Source organism: Pelodiscus sinensis, chromosome 27 (assembly GCF_052426305.1).
Source record: "Pelodiscus sinensis isolate ZL-2025 chromosome 27, ASM5242630v1, whole genome shotgun sequence".
NCBI lineage: Eukaryota > Metazoa > Chordata > Testudines > Trionychidae > Pelodiscus > Pelodiscus sinensis.
The window spans coordinates 1,336,639-1,356,285 of NC_143078.1; the positions used below are offsets into that span (position 1 = coordinate 1,336,639).

At 45.5% G+C, this 19,647-nt stretch overlaps 2 protein-coding genes across 4 annotated transcripts in view; one reads left to right on the plus strand and one right to left on the minus strand.

The window, feature by feature from the left end:
• Positions 1 to 19,647, plus strand: part of TRIM33 (tripartite motif containing 33) — a 65,227-nt gene that overhangs the window by 25,331 nt on the left and 20,249 nt on the right. Inside the window, 6 exon segments of the mRNA XM_006118832.3 lie at positions 9,762 to 9,878; positions 10,610 to 10,724; positions 14,235 to 14,381; positions 15,323 to 15,440; positions 18,747 to 18,991; positions 19,269 to 19,433. Coding sequence (XP_006118894.3) covers positions 9,762 to 9,878; positions 10,610 to 10,724; positions 14,235 to 14,381; positions 15,323 to 15,440; positions 18,747 to 18,991; positions 19,269 to 19,433 — 907 coding nt within the window.
• The window catches only part of LOC142820905 (uncharacterized), a 67,600-nt gene continuing 55,004 nt past the window's right edge, over positions 7,052 to 19,647 (minus strand). The window contains exon 4 of one of the 3 annotated variants that reach the window (XM_089773570.1): positions 7,052 to 7,983. In XM_089773570.1, coding sequence (XP_089629696.1) covers positions 7,979 to 7,983 — 5 coding nt within the window. In that variant the 3' untranslated portion in view covers positions 7,052 to 7,978. The remainder of the gene's footprint in view (positions 7,984 to 19,647) is intronic. The other 2 variants (XR_012897906.2, XR_012897904.2) reach the window with 2 other exon arrangements.

Sequence of the window (19,647 nt, forward strand, 5' to 3'; positions counted from 1 at the left end):
TTTGTTAATGAGCTTTGACTTGGTAGCCTGTCTTCCATTTCCACCAGTTGTACACTTGACACTGATTGGCAATCCATAAATACGCGCCTCTTGTTCTACAATGCATTCTCTTCCGTAAGACTTCACTAATAACCTGCTCTTGGGTGTCTCTAAATAGAAATTTTGATTTTAAAATCTCTTCTGTGGGCTGCTGCAAATTAGAGGGACAAATGTCTGCCTCTGCTTTCAAATGGAACTTGGAATCTTGTATGGATCTCAGTAAAACATTTAAGCACATTCATTCCAGGTGAGCTCAGGAGCTGGTTTTAATCTGCTTATCCCTCGCCTGAAACAGGAGAGGCTGTTGAGTCCTCAGTTGAACAGCCACAGGCACAATGCTCAGACTCCAGAGAACTGGAAGTAGACTTGTCTTTGGGGTTGCTCTAGAACAGCAGTTCTCACATGTCAGCAGCCAAAGGAGCCCTGTTTTGATTTAAAATTGTCCATTGACCCCCTAACCCTGCTGCTGTTTGTTGACGTGTGAAGAGAAAAAAACATGTTTGCAAAAGCTCTGTTTTTAAATGTATAAACTATGAGCATACTTACTGGCATGGCTTGGATCTGGGGGAGGGGTGGAGGGCTGTAGGCAGGGGCTGGATGTGTGTATAGGAGAGTAAGCAGGGGAGGGCAGCAGAGAGGGGGCCTGACACAGCATCCCCTCCAGATTCATACCACAGCTGCTTGCTCTTCCCCTTCTTGTCCCTGTTGTTGGCAAGAGCAAGTGTACAGCTCGTCTGCTCCTGTGCTCCCCAGCAAGATCGATAGAATCCTAGGGCTGGAAGAGACCTCAGGAGGTTGAGTCAGCCCCCTGCCCAAAGCAGGACCAACCTCAACTCAACCATCCCAGCCAGGGCTTTGGCAAGCCAGGACTTAAACACCTCTAGGGATGGAGATTCCACCCCCTCCCTAGGGAACCCAGCCCAGTGCTTCACAACATATTGTGCACTTCCCCTCGCACCCTGACAAAGGGGAACAGCCAGCACTGTCCCTGTAGGTATCTGGGGGGGAGCTTCAGCGTCCCCACCCCCCAGCCAGGTCCTTTCGCTTGTCTGCTGGTTGTCACTTTTCTGTATCATTTACATGTATGTGTCCTTATGTGTTATTAGGGAGATACCTAGATATTTATGTAAGGGACTATTCTTTTTTTAATCGGTGTATGAAAACAGCTAGAAAATGCCACCCCTCTCCCAGGGCCTCTCCTCTTCTTGCCCCCACTTTACTCCTGGCCCTTCCCTGCTTGCTACCTCGACTCTTGACTGTGATCTGTCCCCACTTCTCCCAGTGCCTTCTTCACACCACTGAACAGGTGTTGGGTGGCATGCAGGAATCAAGAAGAGGGAGTTGATTGGCCAGGCTGGGACCCAATTTGTGAAATGTTGCTGTAAGAAGCCAAGATTGTTTTTTGGTTCCTTCCTACTAGGGATGTTAAAATGCATTCAAGTAATCCTGTTACTGCTGGAAATGTCAGCAGTTACATACACATGGGGAGCAGGTGGCTTCTGCCTGCCACTCCATGCTGCTGCCTCTGTATGAGAAAGATAGCATTAAAGGGTACAACATGGGGGCGGGAGAAGGTGCCTCCATAGGAGTGGGTGCCGATGAGCCCAAGCTGATCGGTTAACTGCATACACGATTACACTTTCCGATCCCTACTTCCTGCTCAAAGATGAGAAATTAGAGGAAAATGCAGATTACCTCACAGGAGTGTTGTGCCAAAAGCTTAGCAGTAAATAAAATCAGTAAAAATTCTTTTTTGCTAACAGTGTCCCAATCTTTTTATCACTCTGCCTGAAGACAGAAAATTCATACAGATTAAAAATATTCAGCGTTAAATTATGTTTTTTAGTTTCTGTGGGCCTTGAATGTTACAAGCCGTCCTCGCTAGAAGTCCAAGATATGTTCCTGCGCTGACTTCCATTTGCGCAAAGTGGGTTTTTTTTTGCACAGCTTAAGAGCAGGGAATGGGAGGACTCATAAGGCATCAGTTCCTAGGAGCATCAATGACTTTAGTGTGGAATGGATGTATCCCGGGGCAACTTATAGTGGGGATGCCCTGTATGTATTTCAGGACTTATTACATTCTTTTTCTTGTATAGGGAAAATAACATTGTGTAGATTTTGTGGGATGATGCTCTTGTTCAAACCTGCTCATTGTTAGTTCAAAATGGGTAGTATTTTACCATTACAAGAACAAATATACTAGTCTAAGTAGCACACTATTTACTGTGGTTTACTGCACAGATATAGACCAGTTGCAACAAGAAATGGGGTTTGAATATTTTAAACACTAGATGAGACGTTTCTGGGAGTTGGTTAGAACAGATCAGTTTCCCTTCTAGATCTCGGATCTGGCTCATTTACCCTTTCAGTGGTGCTCTTTGAGCAGAGCAATTACTTTTGCAGGACACTCTAGTGATGGACGCTCAAGGAGTTGTGTAACTCTACTAGTGAGGGAGATGAGAAGCATATTCAGGGGCTCTGTTAGTGAAGTTTCCTAATGCTGTTGATAAGCTTGGGCTTCATATACAGCTAAGCCACAATAGAACTTGCAAGTGATCCTCTGGCCTGTTCCCTATTATGAGGTAGGATGAGGTAGGAAGCCCTGCATTGACCTATGTTGAGGCTCATGTTTGTCTCTGGCTGTTAAAAGGATGCAGTAAAAAACATCTCCCGGAATGGCATCAAGTAGCTGTTCCAGTTGATGGTGATCAATGAGGCTCTGACAGTAGATCTCCCGTCCCACCCCTTCCTCAGAGCCAGACACCCCCAGGCTCGCCACTCTAACCCAGTGCCCTCCCCCAGAGCCAAGCACCGCCAGCATTTCCCGCTCTAATTCAGTGTCCCTCCCCTCCCCCAGAGCCAGGCATCATACGTAAGGTAACCCTACCTTTGAAGTGCCCATTCCCGCTGCCCTGCCCCAGTGGCTTGTCGGCAGGGAGCAAGTGGTCCGCCAGCTCTGGGCTTGCTGCATGGGACTGTGCACTGCCAGCCCAGAGCCCCCCAGCGTGGTGTCCGGGGGCAGCTGTCCCCCCTCCCTTGCTACGCCACTGATGTGGGGGGGTCCTTTGGAGCAAAGCTTATTGTGCTGCTTCGCCACCTTTTAGCTCCTCCGCAGCGCCACGGGGAAGGGACGATGAGGATGCGTTGTACTGAGCAGCTGGCGGGGGTAACGCGTGTCTCCAGGTTCAGCTGCCCTCCCTGCTGGAGCGGAAATGAACTAGGAGAGGCAGCTGTGGAAGTGATTTTTTTTTTTTCTCTCCCTGCCCAAGCCTGCCCCTCTAACTTGGAACTGCCCTGGGTCTCACCGGAGCTGCCGCAGCCACACACTTTTCCCAGCAGGTGCTAGGGCATGTGCGCAGAGCAGCTGTTAACGTCCGGGTGCGCAGATCGGAACATTCAATTTGACAGGCATGTGCCACCACCCCTTTCACAATCCCCTTTGCAGGACAAAATCCTGGACATGTTTTGCCAAATTTCACTAGTGTTGAGGTACCTCCCCAGACTTCTGTTGCAAACCCCTAATGGTACACGTACCACTGGTTGAGAAACACTGCTCTGTTCCACCTGATCCCACTCCACTCGCCTGCTCTTCATCATCATCTTCCTCTTCCCTAGGAGCCATGCTCCTCGTCTCCTACGTCCCACAATCCGCCTTCCCTTCGCTGTCCCTGCCCTCCATCTTGCCCTACCCCTCCTGTCCAAAGCTTCAGCAGAGCCGGTTTCTCTGTGGAATTGGCTTGGGCTTATTTGCAATGTGGTGTATGTTGGGGCTTCTTATTCCGAGGGGGGGAGAGGGGGTGTAGGTAACAGGCATGATGTACTTTTAACCTCCTCTAGTGTAAGAAACCACTTCCCTTCTCCTTTCATGGAGCCCCAGAAGAGAAGAGCCCTCGGATTCTAGTGATCATGAAGTAGGGTCAGAGCTGGTCACGTTTCTCCAGCAGGGCGAAAGGCATTGCAGTGACCATGCAGAGTGAGCCAGGTCTCAGCTGAGCTCCATTGGGTGCTAAGACATGCTGATCTCCTACACCAGGGCTACTCAACTTTGGAAGCCCGGGAGGCCACAATGATACTCTCAGCACATGCCGAGGGCTGCCACTTAAATGTGGTTGCATGTACATGCAAATAGATCTGCAAATATATGCAGATCGCTTATTTCACACTGACAAGCATGATTACAAAGCACTTCCCACAATGTTCTGGTGCACTCCCGGCACCTCCTCCCTGGGGGCTAGACATGCTGACATCTTGTACCCATCAGTTCCAGACAGGCCGACCACTTGCATCTTTCATTGCTCACTCCACCTGGGAGAGGCCTCACCGCTGTGCAGCATGTTCCCAGCAGAGGCCATGTTCAAAGGATCCTGCCTGCAGGCCACGTGTTGAGCCCCCGCATCAACCCCAACCACCCCGAGGGCCGCAAATAAACGGGCCACGTGTTGAGTAGCCCTGTCCTTGACAGTGTTGTCATTTGCTGGAAGTGCCTTCTCCACCTGCCCCATGACTTTCCGGTTATCTGTTGGCCCTTGCCCATGCTCTTGTCTCCTCTATCTCCTGCTGCCTCCTTATCTCTCCGTTTTTGCTACTCCTATCCCCTTCTCTTGGGACCCTTCTTATTTTCATCCTTCCTGCTGCTGCTGCCTCCATCCCTGCCAGTTACCCTTTTGCTCTTGCTTCCTCCCACTTTGCTGTCCCCATCCTCAATTCACTACCTCCTGCTGCTGCTCCCACCCCTGACTGCTGCCTCCGCCCCTTTCGCTACCCTGTGAACTTGTTCAGGAAGCCTGCTGGTGCTTGGGGGGCTAAATGGGGATCTGAGGAGAGAGTTGGTCCAGCTGCTGTGGCAAGTGGAGGATCTAGCCAGCAAGAAGCTATTTCTTGGAGTATAACCCCCCACAGCCTCAGGAGGGGAGGGGAGGAGAGGCAAGGCTGCTTGCACGGATTGCCCCAGTGTCCTCAGCAGGGAGGTTCAGGGTGGGGAGGGGATTATAACAAATCTGCTAACCGGCTGCCATGCGGTGTTGGGGCTGGTGCCTCTGAGCATTGAGGAGAAGGTACTGCCTCCTGCAGATGGAGTTAGGCAAGAGCCCAGACCACACATCCACATGGGCTTTTCCCTTGGGCCTCCTGCCTGGGAAGCAGCTGTCCTGCATGCTGGGGTGCTGAGCGGGGAAATGCAAAGCCCTGCTTTTCACAAGCATGCGGGGGTTTTCTCCTTGGCCTGGGAGCTTGCTCAATACCCCATGTCCCCACCTGAACCCAACACTGCCCCAGTCGAGTCCCCTCCTGCACCCAGCTTCCTTCACAGAGCTTGTGCTTCTCACCGCTTCTGGCACCCAAATCCATTGGTCCTGGTCCAAAGCCCACACCCGCTTCCCAGCCCAGTGAAAGTGAGTGAGGGTGGGGGAGAGCAAGTGGTGGGGGGGGGGGGAATGGAGTGGGAAGGGGTGGGATACATCCTGGGTTGCCCTGACATTTAAAGTGATCTTGGGCTTAAAATGTTTGGAGGCCACTGGTATAGACGTATAGTCTGAGTGTAGTCACTGTGTGATCTGTATTGGCCCTATCTGTTCTCCGTGACAGTGAGTGTAGTTGTCACAAGATTAAACTCCACTGCCCAAGCATCACAGCGGCTGGGAGACCTTTAAGTTAGCCTCGGTAGTGCTGAAATACCTTTTCCTGGTTGCCTCACTTGGTGAGCACACCTAGTTCACCATTGTGTGCAGCTTCCCAACTGACCATGCCAGCTCTGTGCAGACTGGTGCTAGAAGCTCTCCTGGTCCTGTGGGGGAGAAGAGGCTGTGCAAGAACAGCTGTGGACTAACCCTAGAAACGTGGACATCTACAAACAGACTGTGCAAAGAGGTGCAACAGTAATCTGCAGCCAGGTGCAAGTGAAAGAACTTCAGGAATACCACAAGGCCAGGGAATGCAACAATAGATCTGAAGCTGTCGCAGACCTGCCACTTGCACAACCAACTGCCTGTCCTACTTGGCAGAGACCTCACCAGCAGCTGCCAATCACTGCAGATACATTGGAGGAGCCTGACACAGAGACCCCACCATGAACAGCAAGGAGTAGAAGGAAGAGGCGACGTGGGGCTCCCGTCATGTCTTGCAGCCGAACCTGCTTGAGACTGTTAGTCTTGCTGTCAAGTGCAGAAGAGCCTGGTGAAAAGCAAGTGGACTTGGGTAAGTGTGTACGAATGTGTGTAAGGACCCTGAAGCCTGAAAAGTGTTGGTTCCACCTTACGGCCAACCACTAAGTTAACAAGACACAGGCATCAACTTTTCATTGTTTGCTTGTATGAGAAGAGTAGATTTGACAGGTGATTTTCATTCCCCCATTGGGCTAGCTGGCGTATGTAGAACACTTTACACAGGGATGTCCTTTAGATTCTCTTGAGATACCTTGTTAGAACGTCCATGGAAAGGGTCTGCACGCCTCTTCTGAAGCTTTCTAGTGATGCCTGCCTTCCTCCATGCTAGGATGCTTTCCCATGTTATCTGTGATGACTGCAATGGGGCGAGTCACAGTCAACAGATTAAACAGACTAGTAGCAAGTGAGCTCAGATGGCTTTGGGACACTGGTAGCAACTGTGTCTGTGCCATTCTGCCCCTCAGCGATGAGAGATTCGCTAAAATCACCATTGCCTTTGGGAAGTAGTGCCAATACTCAGTGCTGTTGTCCTGTGTTTGTATCCATGGAATAGAGATTGAAGTTTTAGAGGTTCATGCAAGCAACAGGAAATCCTCTCCTCTCGCTGGCCATATTCACAATGACTGGGGCTGGAAAGGCACTCCAAAGCCCAAGTGTCATTCAATGTCATATTAAAAGTGCTTAACTTCTCTTCCTTCCCCTTGTGACTGTAAATCCAATAATACATCTGTTTTTATCTGTAGCTGCTGCCATTTGTGGCGTGGAGGTGTGACCCCCTCCAGAACACCTAACCTCAAGGCGTGATACACTCTGCAAGTACCCTTCTGACCAGTGCTGCATTGGTGTGAACAAAGGGCTTGGAGCAGTATGACTAAGAGCCTGGAGAGAGACAGGGGGATAGGCCTAGGAGTCTCAGCAGTACAACACAATGGGTGTGTTGACACTACAATTAAACACCCCTGGCTGGCCTGTTGATTTTAATTGCTATACAGACATTCAGCCATGGTGGTTTAATTGCTGTGTAGACAATACCCAATGGCCCTTAGCAAACCCAAAAGCTGCAGATTCTGGTTGATCTCTGTCCAAAAAGACCAGACTCTCCATCTTCTGCAGTCCCTGGAGAGCTCCATGGTCACTACTTCCCACATTCCTAAAGATGCCACAGGGCCCATCGTTACCTCACCACTCCACGCCAGGGGATAGCAAGGAAAAGCACAGCTCCACATACACTGACCTGTGAAGACCGCGGCTGGTATGCATGTAGCCACAATGGGATACATTTGTTTACTACTTTTATAATTTTTAATTTTCACTCTGTTTAGTTAAAAACTTGTATAACACCTGGTTCTGCTTTTTAGGGAGGTGTTGCATATTGATTTTCTGCACTGTTTTCTACTCAATAAAAGTTCTCTTTTTGGAGACTCAAAGTTTTTATTCACAACAAATATTGCAGGATGCACAGCACTTATCAAAACACACCAAGTACCACATAATAGCTTCAGGAAAACAATCATATTTATCAGTGTACAGTAAGTGCTAGTACTTAGCAGCTCCCAGACTGTTTGCCCCTTTGCCTCATAGGTGTTATGCAGGACACAAGCAACACTATCACCACTGGGATATCTTTCTCACGGAGATCCAATCTAGGGAGCAAAAACAAGTCAAATGTCCTGTAGAATCTGTCAGCACATCCCACTGTTGTTCTGTACCTCTTGTGCCAGCAGTTGAATCTTTTCTTGGTGTTTGGGCAGCTGGGTCCCATTTCAGTATTGCCAGTGTTAATCTGTTGATTGGAAAAGAAAGTTTATCGTTACAGCTTTGTACCTTACCTGACCAGCCCACACTGAAATCAGTGAAGCATCTCTGATCACCCATCCACACTTGCAGGACTGTAGAACAGTTACCCTTTCTGTGGATATACCTAGTGGCAAGGAGGTCTGGTACCAAAATAGGGAGATTCTAACTGTCACCCCCTTGCTGCCAATCCACCCGCTGTGTCTGCATATTACCAAGAATCAGGCTTGCCTAACAGAATACTATTAATGGCCCTGCACAGTTGTATGAAGTGGCCCCACTGTGGGATTTCCCACTGACCAGTAGCAGTGCAGCGCTGCAGGTTTCCAATGTAGATTACTACTCCCATCTTCACTGTCAATGTTGTTGTTTGGGTCTTTCTGTCCTGGAGGACTGGGGCAAGTCTGGTGCAAAAATCTCGGAATGTCCCTTTTCTCAGCCAAAAGTTATGCCGCTACTGCGTGTCATCCCAGATCTGCATTAAGATGCAATCCTGCCAGTCTGGGCTCATTTTCTCAAGTCCAAACAAGATGCAGCTGCTCCCTGAAAGCCATAAATAACCTTGAATTGTTTTCTCACTGTGTTCCTCAAGTTGTCCTTAAAGAAATCCTCATGTCCTGGATGATGCAGCACTTCCTTATGGTCTGTAAATAAAGGAGAATTGTGCATCCTATTGGCAGCATTCATTAAGCTAGCTCAGAGCTCTGTGGCTCCCATGCTTCTGTCAGACTGCAAACACCAAAAAGTGTCCTGTGAGTTCATGGGATTTTTTACAAGGTGCAAAAATCATGGGCTAAGTGTAAGGGTGGAGAAAGTTGCACGCTGGGAACTTGACCGCTAGCTCCCAGAGATCTCTGGACACAAGTCCTTGCTCTTCCACAAAACATTACAATGTCAGCATAAGCACTCCTGCTGAGTACATGTAGCGCACACACAAATGATACACAGATTTGGTGGGAGGTGCTCTGAAGTAACTTGCATGAACCAATGCTTGTAGTGTAGATGTGGTCTCTGTAGAGAGTGCCTTGAAGCAGAATCATGGTGTGTGGGGAGGAAGATACCTTAGTAGCCTGGACACCTGACTGGAATAGATTACAAAATCTTGCAAGTATTTCTTAAATTCTCTGTTAGCCTGAAATTATTATCTGCCTTTTGTGTTGTGTATCTTGTCTTGCCATGCTCCACACTGAGTAGCAAAGCATCCCTAGTTTCATCTTTTGATACTCTAGCTGTTTGTACTCTTTTCAGATAATACTGAGTGACCGTGCTTTAGAAGTGCTGTCTGTTAATTCAGAGATTTGGTGCGTGGAGAGCTGTGAAGTTAAAAGATCCAGAAGAATCAGATAATTAAAATGCTAGAAAATGTTTTCTTGATAACAAAAGAAAATACATTTATTTCCCACATAATAGACTTTTTAAGGAGTTTTTAAAATATTGACACACAAAATTGTTGTGAATTTTATTGTGCCCCCTTTACAATATCCTGTAGTTTATTATCTTGTGAACAGTAATACTTCTCATCTTCTCCTGATGTTCAGGGAATTTTTTTAATAGCACGTAAGTTACTTCAGAGGAGTCTCTTTCTTTGGGAACTTTATTTTGCCATTATCACTCATGAGGGGTATTGGTTTAAATCACTACTTACCAGTAATTTGACCATAATTTGTCAAACTTGCTATCAAATGTAGATTTCAATCCATACTGAGAAGCTTTAGTTTCCATGCAGTACTCCACAGTAATTGGTATTCTGTTTTATGACTTGGAAAGGTATCAGTTTTTGGAAGAAGCTTTTCAGAATCAGAAGGGTGCAATAGAGAATCTTTTGGCCAAACTTCTTGAAAAGAAGAATTATGTTAATTTTGCAGCTACTCAAGTCCAGAATAGGTAAGTACCTACAAATAATATTCAGGTATGGATGTGCATTGTGCAGTTTAATAAAAGGTATTGTTCATACTTTTGTAGGCTCCTAATTAGAATATGTATAAATTCTCATTGCTTCCCTATGTCATTTATACTGGATTTATAGTTGGAATGCTTTATACTTTTTCTTGTGCATCGGACACTGTTACAACTACATAATGTTAAAGCAGATCACCTTTTATGCAACTGCTTGTACTATTAAAGGTGTTATGATTTACAATAGAGTAAAATAACCTCAGCTGCTCTGGTCTCTGAGTGAGAGCTCCGGATGACAGACGTACTGGCCATATAATTTGACACACACCTTACAGATCAGAAAAGACTGGAGACAATAAAATAAGAAATTAGAAGAACAGAGAATTTATATTTCACGCTAATTCAGGCAAAACATGGAAGTGCCGTGTTAAAAAGATGAACAGAAAAATCAAACAAGTTATCAAATGAGACTCTGTAAACTTTCTCCTTTATGTACCAATAATTCTAGGTGGCTTATCTTCAGCATTGGGTTAGCAACTTTTTATGTGTTTGAAACTAAATAAGCCACACAATTCTGCATTTCTCAAATAACTTTAAAAATACAGAAGTTGCTGCTGTACCTTTTAAGGGGGCGGAAAATGGCTGTATAGTATTTGGAAGCATAGTAGGAAGTGACTGGCCTGATAATACATTTCTCTCTCTTTTTTTTTTTTTTTTAGGATAAAAGAAGTAAATGAAACTAACAAACGAGTCGAACAGGAAATCAAAGTAGCTATTTTCACCCTCATCAATGAAATCAATAAAAAGGGAAAATCACTCTTACAGCAGCTTGAGGTACAGTTAAGACCAAAACAAATTAGTTTTGTTCACAAACAAGCTGTTTCAAACACCTATTGAGAATTGCATTCCATACTTGAATGTGGAGTTTTCTGTAGTAACGCAGGGCTTTCAGTGGTATATCACTCAAATGTGATGTTACGCTTGGAGTTAAATCTCCTGGGATCTTTTCATTCATCTGAAATACTATGGTTATCCTAACTTGCACATCTGTGTGTTATAGTCCCATTTTTAAACTTGCTCTTTATTATAGATGTTTGGAAGAAGCCTTTTCTGACTTAAACTGAAAAATTCCTACCTTGGAAAAAGTGATCACAGTAGTCTGTGATAACCCTTAACATACTTGAACCCTCATTTTCTCAAGACTAAACACACATCTAAACTTTTTTCACTTTTGTTCTTCTCTGGACTCTCTTACATTTGGCCACATCTGTCCTGGTACAGAGTCCAAAACTGGACACAGTACGCCAGTTGAGGCCTCACCAGTGCTGAGCAGAGTGGGATGATTGTCTCCTTTTCTTAAGTATGACATTCCTGTTCTACACCCAGATATTCACCCTTTTTACAACTGTATCCCATTGACTTGCCCTCGTTAGCAGTACATTGATTGGCCTGTCAGTTATTCCCCATTTTCTATTTGTGCATTTGATTTTTCTTTCATAGTGAAGTACTTAGTACCTAACCTCAAGATGATTCTTACCAACAACCACAGGACATATCACACTAATACCAACCCTGGTATCTTCCCTTGCAACAAACCCCGTTGCAAGCTTTGTCCACATATTCACTCTGCTGATACCATTATTGGACCTAACCAAGTGAGTTATAAGATCAAGAACACATATCCCTGCGCATCCAGAAATATAATTTATGCTATCATGTGCCGAAAGTGTCCGTCTGCTTTGTACATTGGACAAACGTCTCAGACACTTCGCCAAAGGATCAATGCCCACAAAACAGATATTAGACAGGATCACAAAGAAAAAACAGTTTCTTGCCATTTCAACCAGAAAGGACACTGTCTCAACGACTTAATTACCTGCATCCTGCTTCAGAAGCCTTTTAAATCTGCACTTAAAAGGGAATCCTCTGAACTGTCATTCATGCTAAAATTTGACACTCTACGCGTGGGTCTCACCAAAGACCCTAGCTATCTTACCCATTACAAAGATAGCTTCCCCAATTATCACCTCTAATACCATTAGCTCACAGACATTTACCTCCCCCCCCCCCGCCCCCCCCGCATCCTCCTTCTGTTGTGAAATTTGATTTGTCCTTTTCATATGTGTTCATTTTTTAAATTGTATCCTTTGGTATATATGGTTGTGACTATTTTCTTCCACTATTTGATCTGAGGAAGTGGGTCTGGCCCACGAAAGCTCATCACCTAATAAACCAACTTGTTAGTCTTTAAAGTGCTACATAGTCCTGTATTTTGTTTCAGTACGTAGTACTTGTCTGTATTGAATTTCAGCACATTGAATTTCTGACCAGTTCTCCAGTTTATCCTGGTCATTTTGAATTCGAATCCTGCCATCCTACCTTTGTCATCTACACACTTCATGAGCATATTATTCACCCCATTATCCAAGTCATTAATGAAAACACTGACTAGGATGAGGCCTAAGACCCCCACTAGATATGTTCTTCCATTTTGACAGCAAACCATGATTTGTTCTTGAGAAAATCCGTATCAGCTAGTTATCACATTGTTGTTCTCGAAATCTTTCAAAATTATCACATTTTTCTAGGTATTTGACTGGTCTATAATGTCCTGGGTGTTCTTTCTCCCTGTGTTTCCCTTCTGAAATTCTCTAGAACCTCATGTAGTATTTGTGTTTCAGTGGACTAGATAGGCCCGAAGAATCAAAGAGGTTGACATGACCCCTAAAATGGTCCAACGTTAAACAGTTTTCAACATAAACATGATATACAGAGATTTCAACCTGCTTAGCACCAAAGCAAACATTAAAATTCTTTTGAATCTTTTTTTAAAGACAGAGGAAAGAAAAACAGTTAGAGCATTTGAAACATAAAGTATCAACTAAGGCTTTAACTTTAACAACCTATATCCCTTATTCATTTAGCTATAGAGTTTTTGGAAGGGGGGGAAAAAGGGAAATAATGAAACCCAGCAAAGATAGAAAATGCAACTTCTGTCTCTGGTGTTATTCACTTGCATTCTCACTGCTGGAGAGAAACAGTTGGGGAATCGGAGACAGACTTGCCTGAGACCATGCAGGACTAAAACCTAATCTCCTCACTCCATGCCCTTTGCTTATTCCAGTTAAGTACTGCACATCCACAGCTCCAGTTGTCTTCATTTACATCTGGGAATGCTCAACACTTCTCTAAATCTTGCCTCCGAGGTCTCTAGTTAGGCTCCCAAAGTGAACATGAAATTAGTGGCCACATGCCAAAATTTTGATTTTAAGTAAATTGCTCAGTGTCATAGTAAGACAAAGTTATAAGCTAAGGGATAGAATTGAACCTGTCCCTAGTGACGTTCAAATGTCTTGAACACTGTGGTGGTTAAGACTACTTCTCCACACGCCCTCAAGATGCTAGAGGAAATTTGGAGGGGACAAACAAGTGGCCTTACTCACTACACAAGGCCACTTTATTCTGAGAGCTCCATCCTTCCTGTGCACTGAATAAGTTCTGTTGAAAAAATAGTATATGATGTTGCAGTTAAGACTGCCTCATGCATACATGTATGAGGGCTGAGTTACGGTTGTACGAGCACCCTAAATCATGACATTTCCTGTTTGACTTGGTAACATAAATAACCTTCTAATGTAGTTTTCTAAATGTTTTGAAGGAGAAAAGATAAACAATTATCTGAAACTAACAATCATCCCCACCATGCATCACTTTTGAACCCAGAAGCTTTAGCATTGCAGTATTGTACAGACTTCTGCCACAGGACTGCCTGAAGCAGCTGGCAGCTGCAGAAAGCTGAAGTGTGTTCTACACGTGTGTTAGCCTGCTGACAGCATGTGCTGTAGTTAAGGGGGAGCCTCTGCCCTAGGTGGTGCTGAAATAGGCCACTGCCACCATTGGTCGCACCAGGAGGTGGGTAGTTGGAATTTGGGGGAGTCAGCCTAGTTCTCTCTCCTCCTCATCACCCAATCCCAGCAGTACAGCTGCTCTGGCTGTAGCTTCTGCGGCTGCTTCTGGGCTCCCAGTATAAGAAGTGCTTTGGTGGCAACATGCTATCAACATGTTACTGCCAACCTGAGCAACAAAGAGGAAAGGACAATTTGCAGCAGTTCATAACTCTGCTAAACATGAATTGACCTACCAGATTCTTCCCCAACCTCAGGACCTTTGCTCTTGAATTTTGAACAAAGAATATAGGCAGCATTAGTATTTCAAGAATCTTTCAAAAAGGCAGGTGTTAAGTAACTTCACGATGTATTGTTCTTAAACATGCACTAGAATCCTGATACTAGTATAAATGTCTTTTAAATCGAATAACTTGATTGAGCTTCTGTTTCTTTGTAGAATGTGACAAAGGAGAGACAGATGAAGCTAATACAGCAGCAGAATGACATCACAGGGCTTTCGCGGCAGGTGAAGCATGTGATGAACTTTACCAACTGGGCCATTGCAAGTGGTAGTAGCACTGCACTGCTGTACAGCAAGCGGCTGGTAAGGAAACCGGCCCCTTCCAGAATTCAGACTAGACTTGCATGCAGCACAAATTTCAGTCACTGTCATCTTGGGTAGGCGGTCAGAAGTACAAGCTTGAAATTTCTATCCATAGAGAGACTATGGAGCTGTTTGATGTATTTATGCTTTTTACTATATTTGACTCTGTGCTTTCTTTTTGTAAATAGTGCAGCTCCCCCACCAGAATGACCTGCTCTGTCGTTCCTTTATATTTGGTACCTTGGAATTACTGTGTCCCATTGATAAACATCACTCGTCCACATTTCTGTGGTGCCTGTTATATAAATGTCTTCATTTAGAATCTAGCACTCAAGTTCAACTATTTTATTTAGATTTTTAACCTAATGGCAGAAAGCATATCTGTTGGTTTTTATTTCATTTGAGAGGAAAGTGATTGGAGCACATGCTTTGTTAGACTATTAGTTCTGTGGAGTAGGAATTTCCAGGTTAACTCATTAATATGAATTCCCAGAAGTACTTCTGTGTATTTAAGTCAAGTCATATTTTCTAATGCTATCAAAGGGTGAAAGTTCTTTAAATGATTCAACTGAAAGTGAACTCTTCAACTAGTGAGTTCAAAAGACATTTAAACTGTCAGTATTCCAGATAATTATCCAGTCAAATCACCTGGATTTATAATTAAGCATAATTTATTTTTAAAGCAGAGAGATTTACATTTGTTAGTAAAATCTAAACTATATTTTTTAAGATCCAAATACGATGCTATGGGCACGAATAATATAAACCTTAAACTCTTTCCAGCAATGGTGGTATTTGGTAGTTATCTAACTGGCTATCGATATACATATTTTTATGTGATATCTGGCAGCTCTTGGCTGAACAAACTCTGCTTCTCCTAAACATGTTCACTCTGCTCAGACATTCGGTGTCATAATCCATCTTAATTTTTGTCCCATCAGATTACGTTCCAGTTGCGTCATATTTTAAAAGCACGATGTGATCCCGTCCCAGCTGCTAACGGAGCAATACGCTTCCATTGTGATCCCACGTTTTGGGCAAAGAATGTAGTCAATTTAGGTAAGAAAATAACATTTCAAGTGTTTGTAGAAAGACTGGGTTGTATGGAGTGTGTCTGCAGAGGCATCATTCTCTCGCAGGTGGAACGTCTTAAGACCTTGCTTGCCCCCTTGTGGCAAGAGCTGCTGGCCTAAGGCCACAGAGGACATCACATAGGGCTCCCCAGGACTTCAACACAGCTATCCTGAGGCACGCGTCTCCTGGCATGTACAATACGCTTGAGACTGGTATTTTCCACAGTCTGAGGATCGTTCAACAGACAGTTGCTTGGTGCAGCACTGTTCGCTATACTATTACCGTTCCCCAGCTCAGAACTACCTGCAGCATGGCCATGACGATCACAGGGCTTGGCAGTCCCTCTCTGCTTCACGGCACCTAACTTGCAGCCATTCTCATGCCCACTATGGGCTGGCCGGCCACTGAGGTCCATACCACAGATCCCCTAGTGGGGGATGCTTTCCAATGCACCAGTCTTGATGCTCCTCCATGTCTTGGGCGTCGGCATCAGTGGCCCGCATGCAGTACTGCACTGATACCAACCTCCGTTCCTGGTCTCCTGGCACTGCACACTTGCATCAGCCTTGCCTCAGACCCAGCCTCACTTCCTGCTCAAGCACCTTGTCCGATGCCGCCGGTACTGTGGTCACAGGCCTACCTAGTCCCAGTGGTACCCCTAGAACCAATGGGGGTTTCCTGTGCTGTCACCTCTGCTAAACAACCTCAAGGGCTCCCCCCTACAGGTGGCACCAGTTTCGGATGTGTTGGAGCTGGGCTGGCGTGCCTACCTTGACAATATCCGGACTGAAGGTACTTGGCCTGCTCAGGAGCTGCCCTTCCACATCAATGTCCAGGAGTTACGGGTGGTTCACAGGGCGTGAGGTCTTCCTCCTTCACCTGGCAAGCAGCGTTGTCCAGAGCTTCTGACAAAATGGCCACGATATTCTTTGTCAACCACTGGGGGTTGGTGAGCTAGGCTGGGCATGCTATGTCAGAAGGCCATCCGCCGCTGGGACTTGAGCATTCGGCAGTGTTCACCTGAGGCTTGCCTCCTCCCAGATGCAGGCAATCTCCTAGCCCGCTGAGTGAGTACTTCTCTCACCCCAAGTGGGCTGTCTGTCCACAGATCACTGCCGCATGCTTCCAGAAGCAGAGTGTCCCCCAGGTGGAACTCAGAGTTCCGCAATGGGGTCCCTGGCGGCAAAGCAGGAACTGAGTGGAGGAGGCCAGAGGTGCCCTATGTAGTGCAGCATGTGCACACCACTCCGGGGGGCCCCTGAGCTGGTTCCTCTGTGGGTACTGCTAAGGGAAAATCTTCCAGTACCAGTGCATGTGGCAAGCTCACACAGCAACACATCTTGGAGAGCACTAGTTATGGAAACACCTGTCTTTTTTGTAATGTAATGGGTGAAAGTTAGCTTTGAAAAAGTCCCTCTTCCCTGGGCACCAGTTCTCCTCAGGGGCTGCCTCTTAGCCAGGCTTTGTGCATATTGGCCAGCAGTGAAAAGGACTATAAAGAAAAATTTCACCCAGAGCCCAAATTTGCAGAGTTCCTATTAACAGTTCTTGAAGAGGAACCAAAGAAGGCGGTGCAGACTTTTCAGAGAGCATCAAAGCTAACCTTGCGTGAAAGTCCACAGTAGCTGCCTACATGGACAGAAAAGCAGGAATGTCTGTCCCCTGTTCAGCTCCGTTTTGAGCAAAGCCCAACTATTGAGCTGTCGAAGGATGCCTCCGTGACGTTCTACAGACTGTGGGAACTGCGTTGGGGCAGTTAATTGCTGTTCCTGTACCTCCGTCTCCACAGAGTAGAAACCACTATCGGATCTGCAAGGCCTTTCCAAATTCACAGCCCCTTGTGATTAATTACACAACTGTTGCACTGGAAAGTTGGGAAATGTCACGTTTTCGGTTGTTTAAATCTGAAGTGTCCTGGTTGGGGCCCCATCCCAGAAGGAAATTGTATGGGAGTGAATCTGTTATAGTGGAGTCATGGGATTACTACCCTCAGTTCTCTGCTGCCATCAGAGCTGTATTATGAAGGTAGCAACTGTAGAGTTCCCTGTAGCTGCAGGAGGCTTGTGGAGGGGGTCTGAGCTCCCCCCCGGAGCACTCCTAGCCTTAAGGGGAGACCGGACCTACCTCCAAGTCACCTGCAGCTGCAGGACTGGGGCTGGTGTCTAGTCCTCCCTCCAAGAGTGGCTGCGCAGAGCAGGTAGTGACACATTTTTCCTAGCTAAGGTTGGTAGGGCCCTTACGTGGCTGTTAACTCTCAGTAGTAGCCAAGGTCTTGTGTGGACACTTAAACACCTCCCCTCTTGTATCAGGAGGCAATCTCTCCAAAGCAGCTCTAAGGCCTGGTGTATGCTTGATAGTTCTACCAATGCCACTTTCACAGCTGTTTTGGTTTTTAGACAGATAGTTTTGAGGGCATGTCCTCATGTGGATGCAGTTACACAGTATAAAGGAGGTGCCTTGCACCAATTTAGTTATTCCTCTTCCTGAACAGAAATAAGAGGAATAAAGTTCCTTTGTGCTGAGAGAACTGTGACCACGCTTGGGGGGATTGTACGGCTAGCTTAAGAGCATAAGAGTCAGACCAAAGGTCCATCTAGCCCAGTATCCTGTCTGCCGACAGTGGCCAATTCCAGGTACCCCAGAGGGAGGGATCACAACAGGTAATCCTCATGTGATCCCTCCCCTGTCACCCACCTCCAGAGAAACAAAGGCCAGGGACACCATTCCTACCCAGCTTGGCTCATAGCCATTGATGGACCTAACCTCCATGAATCTGTCTAGCTCTTTTTCGAACCCTGTTAAAGTCCTGACCTTCACCACATCCTCTGGCAAGGAGTTCCACAGGTTGACTGTGGGCTGAGTGAGTTTGTATTAAACCTCCTATTAAACCTGCTATTAATTTCATTTGGTGACCCCTAGTTCTTACATTGGGAACAAGTAAATAACTTTTCCTTATTCCGTTTTTCCATACCAGTCATGATTTTATAGCTTGGTGGAGCTTTTACTGTAGACAAGGCCTAAGGCACAACAGACAGTACTCATTTGACCCAAAAATCCATTTTAAGACTACCTCTTCCCAAAATCCATTTTAAGACTTTAATGTGAAAGTGTTTCACCAAGCTCTGGTCTGTTTATGGAGGCTGTCTTTGGGTTAAGAAAAGGTTCGTGGTATAAATTCTAATGTAAAATATGGAGGAAACAACAGTAAAACATTCAGATTTCTGTTTTGAATCAGCAGTTGTTAGGATAGAAATTGTGTAGTTCACCAGCTTGCTTTTCTCTGTTCCTTAGGTAATCTTGTTATAGAAAATAAACCAACCCCTGGCTACACTCCTAATGTAGTAGTTGGACAAGTTCCTCCAGGAACAAACCACATCAACAAAGCCCCAGGACAAATTAATCTAGCACAGCTGCGGCTTCAGCATATGCAACAGCAAGTATATGCACAGAAACACCAGCAATTGCAACAAATGAGGATGGCACAACCAGCTGGGCCTCTTCCTAGGCAAACAGGCCCTCAAATGTTACAGCAACAGGCAAGTTCCCTGACTATGTTCCTTTATATTGCAGTATAACACTAAGACTTAATCTGCTCCCCTCCAACACCAAGTTCCTGTTGGTATTGTACAGAACTAACTTCCAAGTGTGAGCAATCCAGTCTCATGAGATTTTACATGCTTTAAAGAGGGGAGTGATTGAGATTTTCTAGAGACTACATAAATTATCAGTAATTGCACCTACTTCTATGGAGGATTTGCTTTTCATTTCCTTATTAACAGCAGGATTTAAAAAAAAAATCCCAAACTCTTGTAGCCTCCTAGGTTGATCAGCATGCAGACCATACAGCGGGGTAACATGAACTGTGGGGCTTTCCAAGCACACCAGATGAGAATGGCTCAGAATGCTGCTCGTATACCAGGAATACCACGCCATAATGGACCACAGTACTCCATGATGCAGCCACACCTACAGAGACAAGTATGTACTGTATACCTTTTGCTTGCCCACTGGACAAAACTTTCTCTTAGACATTTTTAGAAGTTAATTCACAAATAGTTATCTCCACGTTTTTCAGTTCTCATAGATAAATGTGTGTAGCTCAGGCTAACTTGTTCATGTCATGTGCTGTCTGATATTTCAAAACTGCGTACGCGTGAATCTAATTACTTGTCATTGTTTTCAAACTGCGTTT